This window comes from Camelina sativa, chromosome 10, assembly GCF_000633955.1.
Source record: "Camelina sativa cultivar DH55 chromosome 10, Cs, whole genome shotgun sequence".
Taxonomy (NCBI): Eukaryota; Viridiplantae; Streptophyta; class Magnoliopsida; order Brassicales; family Brassicaceae; genus Camelina; species Camelina sativa.
Window position 1 is genome coordinate 1,700,133 of NC_025694.1, and position 20,514 is coordinate 1,720,646.

Here is a 20,514-nt window from a genome sequence, read left to right on the forward strand (position 1 = left end):
TAAGTATATGTTTATATAATTTGGGGTTACGATTTTTCAATCCGTTTTAAATAATTTATTGCATTGAGATGTTCCTCCATTTCGATAACTGCAATCTCAATCTTCTCTATATATGATTCAACACAAATCCGTCCAATCACCAAACACATTTCTCACTTCACCAATTAAAGAAAGCAAATTACTATGGAACTTCACGGAGCTCTAGTTGCTAGTCCGGGCATGGGCCATTTCGTACCCATCCTAGAACTCGGCAAACATCTCCTGAACCACCACGGGTTCGACCGTATCACCGTCTTCCTAATCACAGACGATGTCCCACGGTCGAAATCCCTAGTTGGAAAAACGTTAACGGAAGCAGGTCCCAAATTCGTGATCAGGTTTATTCCACTTGATGTTTCGGGTCAAGACATGAGTGGTTCACTTTTAACTAAACTAGCAGAGATGATGAGGATGGCAATACCCGATATCAGGACTGCAATTATGGGGCTAGAGCCGCGGCCTAGGGTTTTCGTAGTTGACTTGTTGGGCACAGAAGCTTTAGCTGTGGCTGAGGAGCTTGAGATCACGAGGAAACATGTTCTGGTTACTACCAGTGCTTGGTTTCTAGCTTTCACGGTTTATATGGCGAGTCTTGACAAGGGTACATTGTTTAAGCATCTGAGTAGCATAGGAGCATTGCCTATACCGGGATGCAGCCCGGTTAAGTTTGACAAGGTTCAAGATCCGAGTAAATATATTCGAGAACTCGCCGAGTCTAAGCGAATTGGAGCTGAGGTGATAACTGCAGACGGTGTGTTTGTGAATACGTGGCATAGTCTCGAGCAAATGACTATCGGGTCTTTCATGGATCCAGAGAATCTTGGTCGGGTTATGAGAGGTGTGCCGGTTTACCCTGTTGGACCGCTGGTTAGAAGAGCAGAACCGGGTTTAACGCACGAAGTGCTGGACTGGCTTGACTTGCAAGCCAAAGAGTCAGTGGTTTATGTCTCTTTTGGAAGTGGTGGTGCACTAACCGCAGAGCAGACGAACGAGCTGGCATACGGTTTGGAGCTGACCGGCCACAGGTTTATTTGGGTCGTCAGACCACCAGCTGAAGACGACCCATCAGCATCAATGTTTGACAAAACCAAGAATGAGACAGAAACACTCGAATTCTTACCCGACGGGTTTCTAAACCGGACCAAAGATATTGGTTTGGTAGTCCGGACATGGGCTCCGCAAGAGGAGATCCTAGCACATGAATCAATTGGAGCGTTTGTGACTCACTGTGGATGGAACTCAGTTTTGGAGAGTATTGTGAACGGTGTGCCAATGGTAGCTTGGCCGTTATACTCAGAACAGAAGATGAACGCGTGGATGGTTTCAGAGGAGCTAAAGATTGCATCGCGGCTTAATGTTGCAGATGGGATTGTAAAGAAGGAAGAGATTGTTGAAATGGTAAAGAGAGTGATGGATCAAGAAAACGAAAATGATATGAGAAAGAATGCTAAGGAACTGAAGAAGACAGCAGAGGAAGCTCTTAATAAGACTCACATTCCATCTGCCTACTTCATCCAAAACTAATATGCAAAAAAAAAATGACAATTTAAGAATAACAAAATCCATAAAATATAATATTTTCTTTTACGAACTGTTCAAGAACCGTGAAGCTTGGAATAACAAAGACACGACGTGGTCAAGAAACAGGAGCTTTGAATGCAAACAAAGGAAATAGTAATGACTTGAATGTTTTGGTTTACTAGTGAGAGAAGTGAAGAAGACATTGATAAAACATCTAATTAAGAGAAATTTTGGAGGGAACTAAGCCGATACACTTACAGGTTCGGTAGCTTTCTTGAGCCATTCCATTTCGGTCTGGTTCATAAACGGAGCCAAGATGTCTTTGCAATTCGAATGGTATGTGTTTAACCAATCGATCTCTTCCCTTGTCAACTGGTCTAGATTGATAAGCTTCACTTGATACGGTGCCTGAAGAGAGAGAGATACAGAGTAACTCAGATATGCATGTTGATAAGAGAAACCAGAAGAGAGACAACGATCATGTACCCAAGTGATATGCTCGAATTGCAAGTATCCCTTGTCGCCAAAATTGAATTCTGTCTCAGCATCATTTACAACAAGCACATTCTCCAGCCTAATACCAAAGTTCCCGTCTTCATAGTAACCAGGTTCTGCAATATAACAAAAAATCACCAGGCTCTTAAAATATGATCAGTGATAACCGAACGAGAGAAATACCAAGCTTTTGTTGCACACGGACCATCTGTTACAGTCATGGTAGCTTGGAGTGGTACATTTCTAGCACTCGGTCTGAAACTAACTTGGTGAGGTCCTGCATAAGTCCCAACACATAATTTAAAGTTAGTTGATACTTAGAATCTCAAATAGATTACTGTTGATATATAATACATAAGAAAGAGAGAACAAAAAGAGGTTTCTCATCACTTGCCTTCATGAACACAAAGGTAAGAGCCGACTCCATGACCAGTACCATGTCGATAATCCAAGCCATACTTCCACAAAGGAGCTCGAGCAAGAATATCAAGAGTATAACCTGTAATTTCAAATATAAGCCAATTTGACATATAACGGATCAATAGTTAGATTAAATCTTCCCTCACCACGAAGTCTCAAGTTAGAAAAGAACTTAAGTAACAGAGATCATAAAAGTTACCGTTTGTTCCTTTAGGAAACCGAGCATTTCCAAGTGCAACATGACCCTTGAGCACCTAAGATGCAGCACATTACATAATATTAGAAAATTTGGTTATACGAAATAAGTATGACCGCAGTCTTCATAAGGTTATCATCTATAAGCACATACTGCGGTATAGCACTCTTTTTCATGAGCTGAAGGTTTTCCAAAGTGGACTGTTCGGGTTATATCAGTTGTTCCATCAAGATACTGCACAAAGACATCAATATAAATATTTCAAAGCAAAGAGTTTAAAGTTAGATACAAAGGAAGCTTATAGTATATACTCAACCATGTGATACAAACCTGTGCTCCTGAATCACACAAGTAAATTTTGTCGGGGTCCATCTCGGCACATGCTTCTGGCTCTGGTGAATAATGAATGATAGCAGCATTTGAACCAACCGAAGATATAGTAGGAAAGCTTAAACCTCTAAAATGCTGCAACACATGAAGAACAAGAACAATGTGATTCACATATGAGTTGATTTGAATCAAACCATTTGAACTTTTTCATGTACTTACACAAACGAACGATAGAAGAAACATTTGTTAATATGTTGTATGTAAACATTACCTCTTTTGCAGCTCGGAGACTTTCTAGCTTATCGCTCACAGTCACTTCAGTAAGCTTAGAGGTCTCTCTGTGTATTAATTTTTCTCCATAAGCAAAAATCATTACGGAATGAACAATGGAAATATGTAGAGCAAGATCAAACAAAGGAGAAAGATTCTTACGAAGGCTTTTTTTTGTTTGCTTCGGCTTCCAAGAAGTATCCAGAGGCTCCATAGAGCTCCTGCATCTGTGGTTTCACAAAGATGAGTGTTCATAAAACAATCATCTATATCATAGTATTAAAGATTGAAAAAGTTATTAAATTTTCTGTCTAATACCTGTTTATCGAGCCAAACAAGGTACTGGACAACAGCTGCACCATCACGAACATGTGCCTTCTTGATCCCTTCGAGCTCAACCGGATTCTGACATAAGTGGGATGAAGCAATATATAAGTAAACAGAAAAAATCAATGAAACGCTAAGATAGGTCACCAATATCAAAGAGCATTCATGATTACCTTCAAGGCTTTTGAGAGGGATATAGGAGAAGGTTGCAGAAGAACCTTATCAGCATCCAATTTCGAATAAAGTGCATAGCAGCACGACGTAGGATCCACCCATAATCGATCAGGCTGGTCAACATCAATCTCCATGTCCTTTGTACCCTCGGGTTGACCAATTTTAGAGGCAAATGAAGAAACAAGTCGATCCGAAGCAAGCAATGACACATCTGAGATCACATCTGTGTACTCCCGGACTTCTATACCGAGCCCTTTGAAATAAGCATTTGCCTTCATAACAAAATTAGAACATTCAGAAATTACAAAACAAGCTAAAACAAAACTATGCATACTACCAAAAGTAAAAACAGAAGCCTAACCTCATCAGATACTTTCTTTTTGTCAACATAGAGAAACGCAGAATTGGTTGTAAGAATTGCAAACGCATGAACAACTGGACAATAAGCGACATCAGTTCCACGGATATTATAAAGCCAAGCAACCTCGTCAAGAGCAGCGATGACCAAACCACGCGCACGCTCTTGCTTAAGCTTTGACCTCAAATCTTCCAATTTATCAGAAACAGAACGGCCAGCAAATTCTAAGGGATGGACAACAACAGGACTCATCTCAGAAGGTGGACGAGTCTTCCAAACTTCGTCCACAAGATCAGTTGTTGTCGTGACCAGTTTCTGATTCTTCTTGGCAAAAGATTTCCACCATCTATTCGCTGTATCTATCGAGACACACCATGAATCAACACCTATATTTGCCTCTTCAGGTAGATTCTACAATTGATCCCAAAAACAAAACACAAACTTCAATGACACATCTCAAAAATTTTATCGTCTGATATGACTAATTTGTATATGATATGACTCACATCTGAAATCCAAACTTCAACAAGAGGATCTTCACCCATACGCATGAGCGTCCATTCGTCACTAAGCTGTTGCAATGCTTGCAAGAAGTATCGACCATCAGTCCAAAGCCTTGCTTCGTTCTTCGTGATTAGTGCCAAACCTGTGTATACATATATAATCAATCCGCCATCAAAATTCAATTCAAGTGTCTCATCAGAATCTCGATCAAGGATTCAATCAACGATTTACGAATCAGAACAATACAAAAACAGAACCGACCTGCACTTCCACTGAATCCAGACACGAACTCACGGCGTTTGTCTCGTGCTGAAACATACTCGCTCTGAAGTCGATGGAAATTGAAAAAAAAAAAGCACGATTCGATTAGTTACAATTTTTAAAAATCGGAACTTTTCACTCAAATCTATGAACAAAACATGATTAAGCAGTAGTCGAAGTATAATCAAGTAATCAAAGATCGGATCATGAATCAAAAAAGGGGCAATTCAATTCGAACAATCAAAAATACCTGGTGATAGTCTTCGGAAGGGACAACCAAAGCATCAAGAGGAGGAGAGTGAGAGGCCATCAGTGACCTCAACGAAGAGAGAGTAGTCTCGGACATGGCGACGTTTAGAGTTGAGAGAAGGATTTTGCCTGCTTCGGTATTTGATATGTCTCGAGGACGAACACAGATGCAGCTGCAGATAATAAAAGTACAGACAAGATACAACAGTTGTTTATGTTTTGTACACAAGTTATTAACTTTACGTCTGCTGAGGAATCCTAATGGCTGGCGCAACTATACCTAAATATATTTTTCCTATGTTTTAGCGATCTTGTGAATTATAGTATTTTCGTAAAGAATAAAAACTGTTTGATAATAACATTCGTTAAACAACCAACAACTCCAATGAAAGAAATATATTTTTTACAAAAAAAAAAAATTATCAAACAAATATTTATTTTATGGAGAATAATGAAGACTCGAGAGACAAATAATAATCAAAAGAAAAAAAATATATAACATGTACACACAACCATTAACGTAAGAACTAAGAACCATATGATGATGATGATCCAAGGTTCTTGGATAATGGCGAAACTTGGAAAAAAAAACACTCATAAAAGAAAGAAATTATGATGAAACTGAAAAAAAAAAAAAAAAGGATTTTTTTTTTATGTGATGATTATTTAGCAGGAGGAGGGATTGAATAAAAAGAGAAAATAGAAAGAAAGAAAAAAGCCAATTTTGTTTTCATTTAAGGTTGAGCAAGTCTCTTGACTATTGCAGCCATGTAGTTTCCTTGATGTTCAGCAAGAGCCAGTTCTGTTTCTGTTGCTTCTCTTGACCCATCACCAGCAAACACACCTGCTCCATAAGGAGAGCCTCCACGGATCGAATCCATCTTGAACATTCCAGCTCCAAATGTGTAGCCTATGGGTACGAATAGCATCCCGTGATGCACGAGCTGTGTGATTGCTGTCCAACTGCAACAAACAACACCACATTGAATCAGCGCAAGTGTTCAATGCTGACATTAAAATGCAAAATAAAGGATCCCAACTGCAAAATGCTTTTATGATGCTGAAGCATACGAATTATTACCATGTGACGCAAGATTCCACACTTGTTATATATACTCTCCAAAAGTATATAACAAAGTGCAAAAATACTTGTGTAAAGCAATCAAACTTATATCACAGAAGCCAAGTTGACAAAAAGAAAATGAAAAAGATGGGAATCAATTCCATAAATCGTGGAGAGTCAAACAGCTGAAGGTGCCTCTAAAGAAATACAAATGATAACTGAAGAATCTGTCACAGATCTTTAAGAACACATGCAAATTCATAGAATGCAACGCTCTCATGTCCAGAAATTTAACACTTTTGGTGCTGAGAAAGTGAGAATCTTATCTAATAAACTTCATAATACATTTTCTCATAAACTTCCCCTTACTACATCGAACACCAACCTAGCACAACGTAATCCTATTATACCAACAGAGAACAGGGTACTATTCACTGACCAGTTTCAATTAAAGTTCTATACCAAAACTTCACTTAGGATCCCTAGAATTGAATGGTACAAGTTAAGACTCAAAGAAAGCAATCAAACACCAAGCAAGCAATTTTCACCAGAAGAATTAATAGCCATCTCATCAGAGAAGTTTTCCTCAAAAGTACAAGACAAAGTCCTGACCACAACAAACTTTTAAGCATTAGCAACCCACCTATAAACATAACATTCAAGGTTGCATTTATGTCACATTGTGACTGACTCTATCATGATTATAGCAATTGAATACTTTGTACTTGCAAATCGAACTACTTCAGAGTTTAGAGAACCAAATGCCAAATGGTATAAAGAGAGAGAGAGAGAGAGCTTACGCAGTAGTCTCTTGGCCACCTCCTTGAGTCCCAGTACTGACAAAGAATCCAGCAGGCTTACCAGCGAGACTCTGCTCCTTCCACAACGATCCCGTCGAATCAAAAAACGCCTTCATCTGCGCAGCCATACAACCATACCTAGTCGGGAATCCAAACAAGAAACCATCAGCCGCCGCCAATTCCGCCGCCGTGATCTCCGGAATCTCAAAATCCTTAGCCGGCGCCTTCATCTGGTCAACAACCTCCTGAGAAAGCGTCTCGGGGACTCTGTAAAGCGTCGCCTCCACTCCTTCGACGCTATCCACTCCTTTCTTCATCCTCTTCGCTAAACTCTCGACGTGTCCGTACATCGAGTAGAACACGACGAAGATCTTGAGCGGTGACGAGATCTTAGCAGCAGCAGCAGCGGAAGAGGTGGTGGTAATCGCCGGCGTAGTTGTTCCAGCAGTATTCGTGGCCGTCGTTCGATCATCGTCAATTTGGATCGGAGCATTACCAGTAGCGTTGTTATCATCGATTCCGGGACCATCGCCGGTGGTGGTGGTGAGTGACGACGGCTTCTTCTTCTTGCTCGGAACACATCCGCCTCCTTTCCCCATCGAGAATCTTTCTCCCAAAATCCCCGTCAACGAATAATTCGATTAGTTAAAATTTCAAATAAATAAAAACAAATCAGCTGTTAACACTTTACTTAATTTATTTTTAATTTTAATCACGACTCTTAAGTAAAGATTTAACAGTTTACATTATCTTACTCTTCACACTCAGGTCTTTTAAGACGGGGCCGTATATGTCACGGTCAAATGTTGTTGAGTTGATTATATGGGTTTATTAAGACTTTAAGTTTGTTACAAGGAGTCCAACGTTAGAACTGTCAACTGTATGTCATATTTGGGCTTAAAGAATATTGGCCCGTTTATGGTTTGATAGAAACCCCAAAATAGTTTATTCATACTGGGCCTTTCAATGGCAACAAATTATTGCTTGTATCCAATTTTAATATGTAATAACAGTATAACACTATTTCGTTTTGATAACACGAATAAATCACTAAAGTTGTGAATGACTCACTTCATTTTTTCTTTGAAGTTCGTTTTGTAAAAGTTTTTGCAAGTCCACAACCTAAATTTGATGAACAGGGAAACATTTCGTTATGCATGAGTGTTTATATTATAGAGTATTATAATGACTTGGTATGATGATCGCTTTCTTAGTGGCTAACCCGATTGGTGTCTTTTGACTTGTTCGAAAGCGTACTAGTTTAGATCTCTAACGTAGTCAAATTAACCTAATATCCTACCTACGAAGTAGGAAAAAGGAGTTGCATGAAAATTATCAAATCATAATGTTACAATTAGAAGAAAAGAAAAGCATATGTTTGGAGAATAGTTAAATTATTCACCACAAAGTCAAATTTCAACTATTGGTTTTAAGTAATTGAAATTTCAAACTCTACCAATAGAAATGTTAAAGAAGATGAATTTTAAAATATTGAATCGAACATGTTAAAGATTTGGTATTTATGATAGTTAGTTAGAAGCTAATATATCATATCTGATTGGTTAGCTACTTAGCTTTTATATCTACCAATATATCAATTGTATAAAATACTTCGATTGATTAAAAACTTTATTAATTAACTAATCTCATGCTTCTATGTTGTGCCAGGTACTACTTTGGACCACCATGAAAATAATACAAGATGGCGTTTAAAGCTACAGGAACCAAAATAGAAAGAATATTGAAAATTTAGTGAAAAAAAATAAGACTAATTAACAGAATTTTCTAAAAATATTGTGTTAAAAACTCACACCCCACGAATCTAGGACCAAACCCAAGATCAATCTAGAAAAGCCTTCTCTTTTAGCTGTCACCGGGGACGCATTTTGAGTCAATACTCAATAGAGCAATGCCACGTTTCCAAAATCTATTTACGGAAATTTATAATAGTAAGAAGGAGCTAATGACAAGATTTGTTTAGTTGCTAACCATGTGCTTAAAGCTCTAATCGTGTTTTGGGATGTAGTAGGAACCAGAGAGACAGGTTGGACCTCGAAAGTGGCAAAGGAATTAACAAAGAGAGACAACATATTGTACTCCTGTTTTATATTTATAGAAAGTATATCTAGTTTTTAACTCCACGTGAGTGTTTTCTGGACCGTCCATGTTGTGTTTTGCCATTGAATGTTTTAATCGTAAAGATTGTGGTGGTGATTAGTGTCTTAATCGAGTAATTGAGAATCTTTAATTGTTATTTTTAAACAAAGAAAGATTTAGGCTTAGCTGTTTGGAGATTTTCATACTTATTAATCCACTACAGAAGGATCCATGGAATTCTATTGGATTTTTTAAACCAACGAATTTCAACAATTAACATATACTGTACATAATAAATATAACTATAATTATAATTTTGTCAAAAATAATTCTACTGGAGTTTTAATTCAGATAATAAGTACAAATATAACTCACTTCTAAACAGCTGTCCCAACAAAAAAAAAACTTACCTCTTAACTATTAAAATTTGTGAAAAAAAAAATGTTGGCTCATAAGTTTTCTTTAAATTTATTTATTTATTCACTAGCAGACTAGCTAGTTCGTAGATGTGCATGGCCTTTTGGCTTTGACGGTGATGGCGACCCGCGCGAGACGGAGAGGCTTGTGTCCCAATTATCTTTTTCATTAACACATTTTGAGTTTTGACCCAAAAAGGAAAAGAGAAAAACATTTTGAGTATGCTTTATTAAAAGCTTTAGGGTCCCTAGCTTATGAAGTGAAAGGATTATTTACGGGCGTCGCAACAATCCATTTTATTGGTAAAACGTGGATTAGGTCAATTCTTTTAAGTTACCAATGCTTATTATCATTGATAGAAACACCCAACCAATAAGACGTAAAAGAGCAAGTCTCAGTCTTTCTATTTGCTAATACAATTTTCTTCATTGTATCATGCATGTATTCAATATTTTTCGTAGGTAGCTTCTTCACAAAAAGAACTCTAACGCTTACAAGTTACTATCTATATACTATTTTAAACAAATTTGTAATACTAGGGAGATAAATTCATTAATGAACCACATACCCCAATAAGACGCATTCTCATCATTTTTGTAAAGACGCACTAATCATGATTGCAAACGATAAAAACAAACACGATACTCCTGTCATTATCCCAAACACGATAAATCGATTGTGTGTTATAGCGGAGCCGGTTCAATATATATGAACAGATATAAATTTAATACTGAAATTTTAAAAACTCTAACATTTGATTCTTTTTTGTTTGTGGGGGGNAAGAACTGATATACTAGATCTAATACTGAATTTACTCAAACATTTGTTAGCGGGATTAGGGATATATATAAATATGTATATGTATGTCTCGCCTTATATTAAAGAAGTCTACATCTTAGATTTAATGCTCAAATTAAGGCGCAATTCAAGGAATATATTTAATGAAAAAGATTGGTCTCTAGAAATAGTTTTCCCGCAAAGAATTTACTTTTAAAAACAAAATGTTGGCATAGACACAACCAATCATTGGCGGAGAAGAAAAAACTAAGTTATCGTGTGTATATATTTTTAAAAAGGGCACCAACTCCCGGCGAAATTGTTTATTAAGATAAGACTTTCCAATTAAAGTAACGTATTGGAGGAGAGAGCACACATATTTGTGTTAAATACTACCTAACGCGGGGGGGTGCCTATGGCTCTACCGCTCTAGGACCCTAAATGGCAATACATGCATGATGCATGTGATTCTACCAATTAATGTATGTGCACATAACATAATATATCAATTTCTTTCCGTGGGTCTAAGATTTTGTATCCTTATATAGTAAATGCGTGTCGCATATCTCAAGATTTTGGTAATACACATCATACAAGATAATAGTAGTGTGGATTGTCTAATTGTATCAACTCAAAAGATTGGCTGAAGCTGATCACTCTTACTTTTAGACATACACTCTGCAAAATAATAGTAATTAGTAATCTCTTTTCTGTTGAAAATTATGGGTTCTGTTAACGGTCAAAAGAAAACTATCATACAATGTTTTAATAATATGGTATGGAAAATTCAACTATACGACTACCTCAAATAATGTGAACAAATTAGACGATTATATTTATAATCACTAACGGAAAACACACAAAGAATCTACTAAGACAGTAAATCAACAGTGACCTATACATTGGCTTTTAAGTTGAAATTAATATTTGTTCATTTTACAACCATATAATTATAAATCTATCTCTCTATGATGTCAATATATATATATATAGATATATATTTATCATCAGAATCGTGAGAAATATCTTCTGCCTAAATAGATATACAACATTATATGGTACTGAAAAAAAAACAATTTACATGGTCTTTACTTGTATTATAATATGTATATATGAGATTTATTTGTCTCCGTAGAGAAAAAGTACAAAACTGCTTATATGCTGAGAAGTCTCGCTGTTTTAAATCCAAATCTTATTGTATCGCACCTCTATGTGTAGTACGTAGCCCTTCGAAGCTTCAAAGGTTAAACAACCAAAATTCAAAGAAATGCGGATCTCAATATTTTCTCAAACTCGAGAAGAATAGTAATTTACCCTAAACCCGTCCGTGTCTACATTGGGAATTAGGTCGAGGTTAATTATGCTTAACAGTAATTGAAATTTTAGGAGTAATAAGAAATTGTATATACTGATTACTAATACTAATATATATAGAGGTTTCTAATTAATGGCTTAGGGATTAAGAAAATGTCCGGAAATAGAGAAATGCGAATTGGTCAAGAAGCAAAAAAAAAAAGAAAACCCAAGAGGGTGCAAAAACAAAGTGTGGCTACTGAACTTGCCACGTATCGGGATTGAAATTGCCCGGGTTGGGAAACAAGTTGAAACTCACATGGTCCACTGTTTCGTCTCGTTTCCTAATTAGGAAATCTCTAAAGACATACACGTAACAATTCCTTTCTTTAAATTCCCCAAATTCACAGTTCAATCCATTGATTTGGTAAAGATTCAATCAAAACGTGACTTTTGTTTGTGACGCTAACTATTTTCGATTTTTGAGCAAAAAGCCAAAGAGTTCTTTGCGGATAAGTTTTTCCCTCTTCGGGATATATGTGTGAAAAATAATATCTCACTAGGCCTGTCTATCTTGTTTATTACCTCTTCTTAAAAAAAAAAAGGATAGCTAAATTTACTTGATGAAAGCAAACTGAACTACGAAATACTTTGTAATTTATAGAGTTATGAATTGTGTAAAACTAGTTTTTGAATTCCTTATATATTCACAAGAGAAAAATTGTTTTTGATAAATTTACTCGAGAGAGCAAAAAAAAAAATATATATATATATAAAATCAATATATTGGTATGAATAACATGGCTGATGACTGATGGCGGCGACGACGACGGTTAATTGGAGAACGATAAAAATCTAATTGGTCTGAAGAAAAAAGTCAGGTTCCATGAACTGAACTGGTTAGAGGAGACACATGGAAGAATATGAGAAGTAGTGGTGGATCTACGTTAAGAGTAGGTTAGGCATTTGTCTTAAAGTGTTTATTAAATGTTCTTTAGTAGTTGTTAATACAATTATCTATTTGATCATTTGGTTATGTATTCCTCTACATATATTTGCTGGTGGGGTGTTCCATCCCTTCATTTGTTATTTTTTTACTCTTTTTGCTATATAAATATTATAATTTTTGGTCACATATTTATTAATTATTAGATATGTGCTCCATACTAATAAGAATCCTGGATCCGCCTCTGATGAGAGGTGGTTTGTTTTCTACTGACTTGTAGAATTCCGTCACGTGGCAAGCCCATGTTCTTCCCTTGTTGTCACCTTTTACTTCTTTTTGGCGTGCCTGTCCTTTTCACATCCAGGCTCCAGCTTTAAACTAAATATTTTTTTTAAAAAAATCGCTAATTTGAGTTCCGCATAATTTGTTATACGTCAAGAGTGTACTATATATATATATTATATATAGGATACTTAATTTGGTATTTTGAAAATACTTCATGAAGTTATACATGGCTATTACTTTACTAGTTTGATTGATGATATACGTGATTTGACAGTCTAAAATATCATCTTGACAATGTGTGAAACGACGAATAACGAATCTTGTTTATAGATTCATATATAAACAGTAATATTTACATAATATTTACGTATAAATGCTAATCTTAGACTACCAGCTTAATTTTTTACCAAAACACTTATGCTGTTATGCACAACAGTCGTACACAGCAATTACCTCTACGGTCCACAATCTCTCTAAGTAAAAACATAGATTATCTGTATATATAATATAATCTAACTAAAAACATAGATTATATGTATATTAACTATACCGTCCATAAAAAAAAAGAACGAAAAAAGAAAAAAAAAACTATACCGTCCACACAAGCCTATTACCTCACTCGATTATCTTTTGAACTATGGCTGGCTGATGAATAAACTCCTTCCCGGCACCCGGCGATGGATCGTCTCTTTTCACCTCAACAAGGGGAGCTAGGAGTTTTTGAATGCATGCATGACGGCCGAACGATCCTTACGATATCTCGGCAAGAGACAATATGAGACCATCCTAGCCGACTGATCTTGAAGCCTTATCTACGTGGATTAAATATGATAAGTGGTCATAAACATCCGCTTAATTAGCACTTAAAGCACGAAATTCTTTTGTTGGTCGTTGACAAAGTATCAGTTGGCTATATATCGTCTGTATAATTAATCGTTTCCAAAACATCGTCAAGTTTAGCTACGTATAATCATCGTCAAATTTATGCCCTAATATACTCATGAGGTGTGTGATCTAGTATATCATAGTAGCACTGAATCATACATAAGTTCCAAAAATAGGGTATCATCACATGCCAGACTTTTTGGGGTGGTACTTTCCATATCAATATTTCTGGTTTCAATAGGCTGGACATCTGGATTTTTTTTCTAACGAATTTTTTTTTTAAAGCACTTTCTTAACAGTACCAAAAAAAAAGTGTATTGGATGAGATGGACGGATAGAGATGTAAGGTCATCTGCATTGGGGGAACACTTTGGATACCTTTTTAAAATCAAAAATATAGAGAACAGTGAGTAAATAACATGTTGTTGGTTCTTGATGTATAACTAATTTTGGGCCAGTTTTTGGGTGATGTGGCAACTCGTGAATGGATACAATTTTTTGCAAAGGAGAAAACATTTATTTGTATGGAGGAAGTTTTGTTTGCTTTTTTTAATATCTTTAATGTTTTTTTATTTCATAAAATTTGGTATTGTATTTTGAATTTTAGTATAAGTTTTTTAGGTTTGCAATTTAAATGTTATTTTTTAAAGTTTTTAAAATTGTAATATGTTTTTTTTTATATATCTTTAATGTTTTTTTGTTTCATAAAAATTTGGTATTGTATTTTGAATTTTAATATAAGTTTTTTAAGTTTGCAATTTAAATGTTATTTTTTAAAGTTTTTAAAATTGTAATATGTTTAAGATTATTATATTATTAAATCTTATGATCTTAAATAAGTTCTCCCAATAACCAACTTCTTAACAAAAGATCTAAATTAATGATCTTATATTATTTTCATAATATTTTTATTCTAAGAACACCCAAAAATGTTCTTCCAATGCAGATGCGAGGGTGGGATTGGAAGAACATGTGAAGTAGTAGAGACATGGCAGTGTTTTTAAAGCAGACACAAACACTTACGAGAAGATAGAGGGAGACAAAAGGCTTTGGCTTCCATTGTCTACTTCTCTATGTTCCTATTAATATAACTTTTAAAGTATTTGTATAAACTTTGAAACATTAGAAAACGTACGTTTGGTTGTGTTGTTATTCGCCACGTTTCGTTGTTGTATTCCGTTCATATGACTCCCATCATGTTCCTTTGTCCCCTCTCCTTTTCTCTCTTTACATCGTCTCATCATCATTAAAAAAAGAAAACAGCTTTTAGAATTAAAAACGTGATACATTCAATTCAATAACGAAATCAAATCCCCAATTCAACTTATGAATGCGAACCTAGTAACCATCTAGATGTCCAGATTTATGATACCTCTAGACTAACTGGGTTGAAGAGTAGAATTTGTATATGTATTATTATTCATGCATGTTATCGTTTTATTAATTATTGTGTTTTAATCTTACCAAATAACGGATTCAGAAATATGGACGCGTTAGTGCAGTTTTAAACATTAAACATCAGTAATTCACTTTTTGTATATAATAAGAACTGAAGGTTTTACGATTTGATTTTACGTGTAAAATTAGAGTTCATTGTAGATCCTAATTACGTTTTTTTGCTTAATTACTCGTGAATTAACTTTATCAAAAAATTAAACTATATTAGTATAATGTTTATGTTTTCATTATAAGATTGATCGCTGTTATGTATAAGGTTAATTAAGCACAAGAAATCAATAAGTTTGTCAATGGGAACCAAAATAAATAACACCGATATTCTATAACTTGAATATATATATATATCTATATATATATCTGATTAGATAATAACTAGTCCATAACTCTCTTAACTCTAAAATTATAATATACCTTTTATCTAAATAAAGTTTATTAACCTTTAGAAGCAAATTAAAACACTATTTTTAAAGACAGATATACACACACAAAAAGAAGACAAATATCTCTACCGAATTTAGGGGGTTCATTGGTCCAATATCTTTAAGGAGAGTCCACATCTACAAGTAATTATTATCATGAACATGATCTTAATCCCATTTTAGGATAAATATTAACTACAGTTAACTAATGATTTGCTTCGAAGTCGAAGCTTAAGGTGTCTACAAGTCTACACTTCCACTAAGTCTTCAACCACTTTAAGTTCTATCTTCTTTATACTTTATCTTTTGATCCCCAAGAATATTCTCTCTGGCACCAAGCAAGTAATGTAGTCACTTGTTTGCTCATTTGGCTCCTCTTTTGATTTGGTTAGTTACGTTTCGAAATAGAATATACTTCATTAGACCATACGATATGTTTTTATTCTTGGACGTTGATATATACTGTCCATATCTATGCAGATATATATCACACAATACTGTAGTTGTTCAACAATAATAATTATAAAAAAAAAGAATTCTAAAGTTATGTCGTTTATCACATTAAAATATATATGTCGATATATATAGTCATTTTTCTTCTGCATTTATTCTTTATTTTGGTTTTTATTTATTTCGGTTGTGTAAATGTTATCAATTGGAATCTTAGTTCTATAATGAATTCTGGCTAATTCTTACAGCCATAGCTTTCTAGCGACTAGAAGTATAGAACTAATAGAAGGAAGACACCAATTGTATTTAATTACCTACATAAACAAAGTCATTTATCTCTCTATCCACAAATTAAAGAACAAATAGAAAGAAAAGAGTCGAAAGTAGTATTGAAGGGGCTGCTTGATTGGGTCGTGGAGGACATTGAGACCGGTGAATGTCCTTTCCATTGGACAGCACAGTTTCATTTACGAAACAGTCCCTTATTGGTCTTCCCTCTACGAATTGTATACTACTATATAGTTTTCTAAAGACTCATAAATATTATTAACTACAAATAGATGAATTCGTAATTCGTATCATTTCTCCCTTTTGGTAATGAAATTTACTTTGGTGTCTTCACGTGCCGAAGCTGTCGAGTTTTCATGCTCCGATATATCAATGACGTGTAGCTAAATACGTCTATATGTTTAGTGTTGTTTAGTATTACGCATGGGCCGCAATGTTATTAATAAAACTTTTTATCATTATCTTTTGTCAAGTACCTAAAAAAAGAAAGTCTAATCTATATATAACTAGTATAATTCGATATATCATACTTAAACATAATTAGACATAACAAATAATTGATGATGTGGTAAACTTTTGAACAAGATTTATGTTTTTAATTGAGAATGACAACAAAATTTAACCAATGGACAATTTGGACATCGTAAATGTCAATTATAAATTTAAACTGTCAAGGTCGTCGTCGTTAACAAAATGAAACAATGTTAAAGCTGGTACAAAGGAATATTATTTTCACTTTTTAATTTCTTTGTCCTTTTACTAACCCTCCCAAGTCATAAACGAGGCAGAGGAGTGTAATCACGACCAGTGGTAGTTCCGTAATTATAAAAGAACAAGAAGCCCACATCAGGGAAATGACATTTCATTTCTTGACACCTACACTCCTTATAAATCTTAGGTTTTCCTCTTCCCCAACACAACTTCTCACAATTCATAAAAAGTGAGACAAATTAAGACAGAGAGATCCAAGAACATGAATCACACGGTGGATGATCAAAACATGGCCTTTATCTCTCAACTGTACCCTGATGTCTACACTCAGTTAGTACCACAACCAGGTTTGTCCTTTGTTTTTCAATATCGTTATTAGTCTGTTCGAAAAATTCATTTGTTTTATCTCTTTGTTTTAAAGTTCGACAAACCCCAAATTTCATGGATTTTTATAAAAATACAAGTGGGTTTTGTTTTTAGATAATTTATCCGAAGGTTTTTATCTTTTATATATATATATATATATATATCAAAGTCTGAAAAATCTCTTAACGGCTTAAGGAAGAAGCTACTCAAATTCAAGTGGGTACACGAGTCTTTCCAAAAGAAAAAAAAGTTCTCGACCAACACGCATAAGCCTAAAAATACTGATATCATCTACGTGCATGTGAAGTGTGAACACACATCAAGAAACTAAAAGTAAAAAATAATTTTGATAATGAAAAATCCAAACTTTATTTAAGGTGATCCTGTTATTAGAGCATTATTTATTAATCTGCTTTTACTTCTTTGGTCGGCAGGAGATGTGAAGCCACCGAAGCGGAGGAGGAAGAAGAGCAAAGGAGCGTTGGCTTCCGGAGATGGAAGTAACTGTTTGTTCAGGAAGAGAAAGCTAACCGATGAACAAGTGAACATGTTGGAGATAAGTTTTGGTGACGAGCACAAACTTGAGTCGGAGAGGAAAGACAGACTTGCAGCGGAGCTAGGGCTTGACCCTCGTCAAGTTGCCGTTTGGTTTCAGAACCGTCGCGCTCGGTGGAAGAACAAAAGACTCGAGGAAGAGTACAATAAACTCAAGAACTCACATGATAACGTCGTTGTCGACAAGTGCCGACTCGAGTCTGAGGTATTTTTCCTTTTTCTTCTTTTATCTTCTTTCTTCTTATCTTTTTTTTTTTCGTTTCTCGTTTACTTCTTATTTTTAATTAATAAAAAAATACGTGTAGGGAATGGTTTTTAGGTTTCTTGTTCTCTTTTCTTTTTAACCTTATTCCTACACTAAATTGCATTATAGAAAATAAATAGAATATGTAATTTAATTTATTTTATAAATTCTTTTGGTAATATATTGTCTTTCTGCATAAATGAACGTGAGCTCAAGGCTCGAAGGAATTAAAAATCAATAAATGAGACAGAAAGTTAAGTTGAGAACTTAAAAAAAAGTGACGTCAAACTGTAGATTGCCACCTTATTACACAACATAATACACTTTTATATGTATTCCGTACAATGTTTATCTTTTCTTAATACTGACTTAAGTCTTTGTCAATGGGCTCAATTGTAGACTAGGCCCACTGACTGTAACTAGTAACCACCCATCTAATTGAAGTGTAATCAGATGCTTGCATTGGTGATTAGTTACTTAATGATTGATTTTACATTTTTTTCTCAGGTTATTCAGCTCAAAGAACAACTCTACGACGCAGAACGTGAAATCCAAAGATTAGCAGAAAGAGCAGAAGGAGGATCAAGCCACAGTCCAATTTCGTCTTCGGTTTCCGTAGAAGCTAATGAAACGCCATTTTTCGGAGACTATAAAGTCGGAGACGAGGAGGATGACTATGACAACTTGTTTTATCCGGTGCCTGAAAACAGTTACATCGATGGAGCGGAATGGATGAGTCTATACATATGAAATCACTAGCTTATTAATGTAATATTCAATATTTAGTTATATAAATCAAGCTAGTATCGTGAATTAGGGAAGCATATTTTTAAGTAAAATTTGATAGATTATATAACTGTTGAATTTCGAATGTACAAATATATTAACGATGGGTTTTCTCGCTAATGTAATTTGGCTATCTTTATGTAAGCAAGAATTGCTTAAGTGAATTATTAGTAACTTCGTTGAAAAAAGCGTATTCTATAATTTATTTTATTTTTATTGTAAAAATATATTGGATGTTTAAAATAGAAAAGATAATAGCCCATTCGGTTGAACTTGTTGGAGCTGATGGATTCAAATTTTTTTTTTCAAGGAGACTAAATATGCATGGTAATTACGACCGTAGAATCTATATATGTAGCCTAGTTGAGTAATTATGTCTTCAAATAAATAATTTTCATAAACCAAAAAGAAGTGCGGCCCTAGCTAAAAGCCTTATCGGCTCAAATATGTGCTGCAAGATTCGCAAATTCTTTACTTTATAAATTGTAGAAGACAAAGGACTAGATGACATGCACATGAAGATAAGATAAGCAAAACGGTTGTTGAAACTTTTTTTTTATCTCGATGGATAAGAGTTTTCCCGATTAGAACAAAAGGAGAGTTCGGATAATGTAAACTAATTTTGGTAAAACAAATTCTGAGTCAAGTTTTATAGACCAATTGACAACTAGCTAATGGGTAAAGAAAGCTTCTATTATGGTTAGAGTACAGTCATATTTGCTCTATGATTATAAATTCATCATGATTATTATAGTGATCTGGATCGCATAATTTAAAGTGAGAATTTCTTATATTGGTCATCAAAAATTTGTAAATTTAAAACGATTGAAATGATCACATCTTATCATGCATTTGTAATTATGTTAAGACTTAGTAGACACATATCGTTTTCTCTAATCAATGTGTCTTGGACATGATGATCAGAGCTAGGTTCTTTGATCCATACATCTTTGTCACACTCAATATAAGATTTACAAGCTGCATTTTCTGAAAATCAAAGTTTAGTTTGGTACATGACATGATTAGAGAGGATCTTAGATTAAGTTGTTTTGGATTTTGATTAGCGTTAATATGATATAGACATATTACTAAATCATCCTAATTGTAAAATCATAGACCGAAAACATTATGGTCTCATAAAGTAAAGAAACAGCGGACCCACGAAGAAGTGTTTGGCCAATAAGGAGATGAAGTTTGGGTAAATAGAAAGCGAAGTGTAAAGCAAACGTAATGCCGTGGCTCTTTCTAAAATGGGATCGTTTTTGAAGTACTAGTAACCACTTTCAACACATTCACTGTATCTAAATGCGTTGTATTATTATTATTATAGTTCGAGTCGTCGTCATGTAATGATTTAAGTAAAGTCTGTGACCTTTTTTTATTGATATGGTGATCCATCACATTCACATCAATTACGTAATGGAAATGCCAATGCTTTACGAAAGATGCTACCTTTATCTAAAAAAAATCCTAAACGGGTCTAAATAAACAACATCAAAAATAAATGGGCAGGGTCTAAAAGAGTATATT

General features: G+C 34.7%; 5 protein-coding genes across 5 annotated transcripts in view; 3 read left to right on the forward strand and 2 right to left on the reverse strand.

Moving 5' to 3' along the window:
- The window catches only part of LOC104716461 (UDP-glycosyltransferase 72C1-like), a 629-nt gene extending 610 nt beyond the window's left edge, over positions 1-19 (forward strand). The window contains exon 2 of the mRNA XM_019230644.1: positions 5-19. Within this exon, the coding sequence (XP_019086189.1) occupies positions 5-19 (15 nt within the window). The remainder of the gene's footprint in view (positions 1-4) is intronic.
- On the forward strand, positions 41-1,573 carry LOC109126910 (UDP-glycosyltransferase 72C1-like). The gene has a single exon (XM_019230828.1). It carries the CDS (start codon positions 184-186, stop codon positions 1,561-1,563), a length of 1,380 nt encoding a protein of 459 aa, XP_019086373.1. The 5' UTR covers positions 41-183; the 3' UTR covers positions 1,564-1,573.
- Positions 1,605-5,389, reverse strand: LOC104716460 (probable Xaa-Pro aminopeptidase P). Its single transcript, XM_010433836.2, has 15 exons — positions 5,146-5,389; positions 4,896-4,959; positions 4,637-4,776; positions 4,134-4,541; positions 3,772-4,044; positions 3,590-3,676; positions 3,434-3,498; positions 3,273-3,339; positions 3,002-3,136; positions 2,825-2,905; positions 2,675-2,729; positions 2,450-2,554; positions 2,261-2,332; positions 2,047-2,171; positions 1,605-1,968 (listed from the first exon to the last, which is right to left on the reverse strand). The coding sequence occupies exons 1-15, from the start codon at positions 5,239-5,241 to the stop codon at positions 1,801-1,803; spliced, it is 1,941 nt and encodes a 646-aa protein (XP_010432138.1). The 5' UTR covers positions 5,242-5,389; the 3' UTR covers positions 1,605-1,800.
- Positions 5,564-7,663, reverse strand: LOC104716462 (probable NAD(P)H dehydrogenase (quinone) FQR1-like 2). Its single transcript, XM_010433838.2, has 2 exons — positions 7,008-7,663; positions 5,564-6,107 (listed from the first exon to the last, which is right to left on the reverse strand). Exons 1-2 carry the CDS (start codon positions 7,604-7,606, stop codon positions 5,879-5,881), a joined length of 828 nt encoding a protein of 275 aa, XP_010432140.1. The 5' UTR covers positions 7,607-7,663; the 3' UTR covers positions 5,564-5,878.
- Positions 17,213-19,143, forward strand: LOC104716463 (homeobox-leucine zipper protein ATHB-40-like). Its single transcript, XM_010433839.2, has 3 exons — positions 17,213-17,380; positions 17,834-18,159; positions 18,706-19,143. The coding sequence occupies exons 1-3, from the start codon at positions 17,296-17,298 to the stop codon at positions 18,946-18,948; spliced, it is 654 nt and encodes a 217-aa protein (XP_010432141.1). The 5' UTR covers positions 17,213-17,295; the 3' UTR covers positions 18,949-19,143.

Coding starts and splice junctions, on each gene's coding strand:
- LOC104716462 (XM_010433838.2), bottom strand. CDS start 7,606: ATGGGGAAAGGAGGCGGATGTGTTCCGAGCAAGAAGAAGAAGCCGTCG. Junction 6,108..7,007: donor GGTGGCCAAGAGACTACTGC/GTAAGCTCTCTC, acceptor TGTTTGTTGCAG/TTGGACAGCAATCACACAGC.
- LOC109126910 (XM_019230828.1), top strand. CDS start 184: ATGGAACTTCACGGAGCTCTAGTTGCTAGTCCGGGCATGGGCCATTTC.
- LOC104716460 (XM_010433836.2), bottom strand. CDS start 5,241: ATGTCCGAGACTACTCTCTCTTCGTTGAGGTCACTGATGGCCTCTCAC. Junction 4,045..4,133: donor AAAAGAAAGTATCTGATGAG/GTTAGGCTTCTG, acceptor TTTGTTATGAAG/GCAAATGCTTATTTCAAAGG. Junction 1,969..2,046: donor AATTCGAGCATATCACTTGG/GTACATGATCGT, acceptor CTCTCTCTTCAG/GCACCGTATCAAGTGAAGCT.
- LOC104716463 (XM_010433839.2), top strand. CDS start 17,296: ATGAATCACACGGTGGATGATCAAAACATGGCCTTTATCTCTCAACTG. Junction 17,381..17,833: donor TCAGTTAGTACCACAACCAG/GTTTGTCCTTTG, acceptor TTTGGTCGGCAG/GAGATGTGAAGCCACCGAAG. Junction 18,160..18,705: donor AGTGCCGACTCGAGTCTGAG/GTATTTTTCCTT, acceptor TTTTTTTCTCAG/GTTATTCAGCTCAAAGAACA.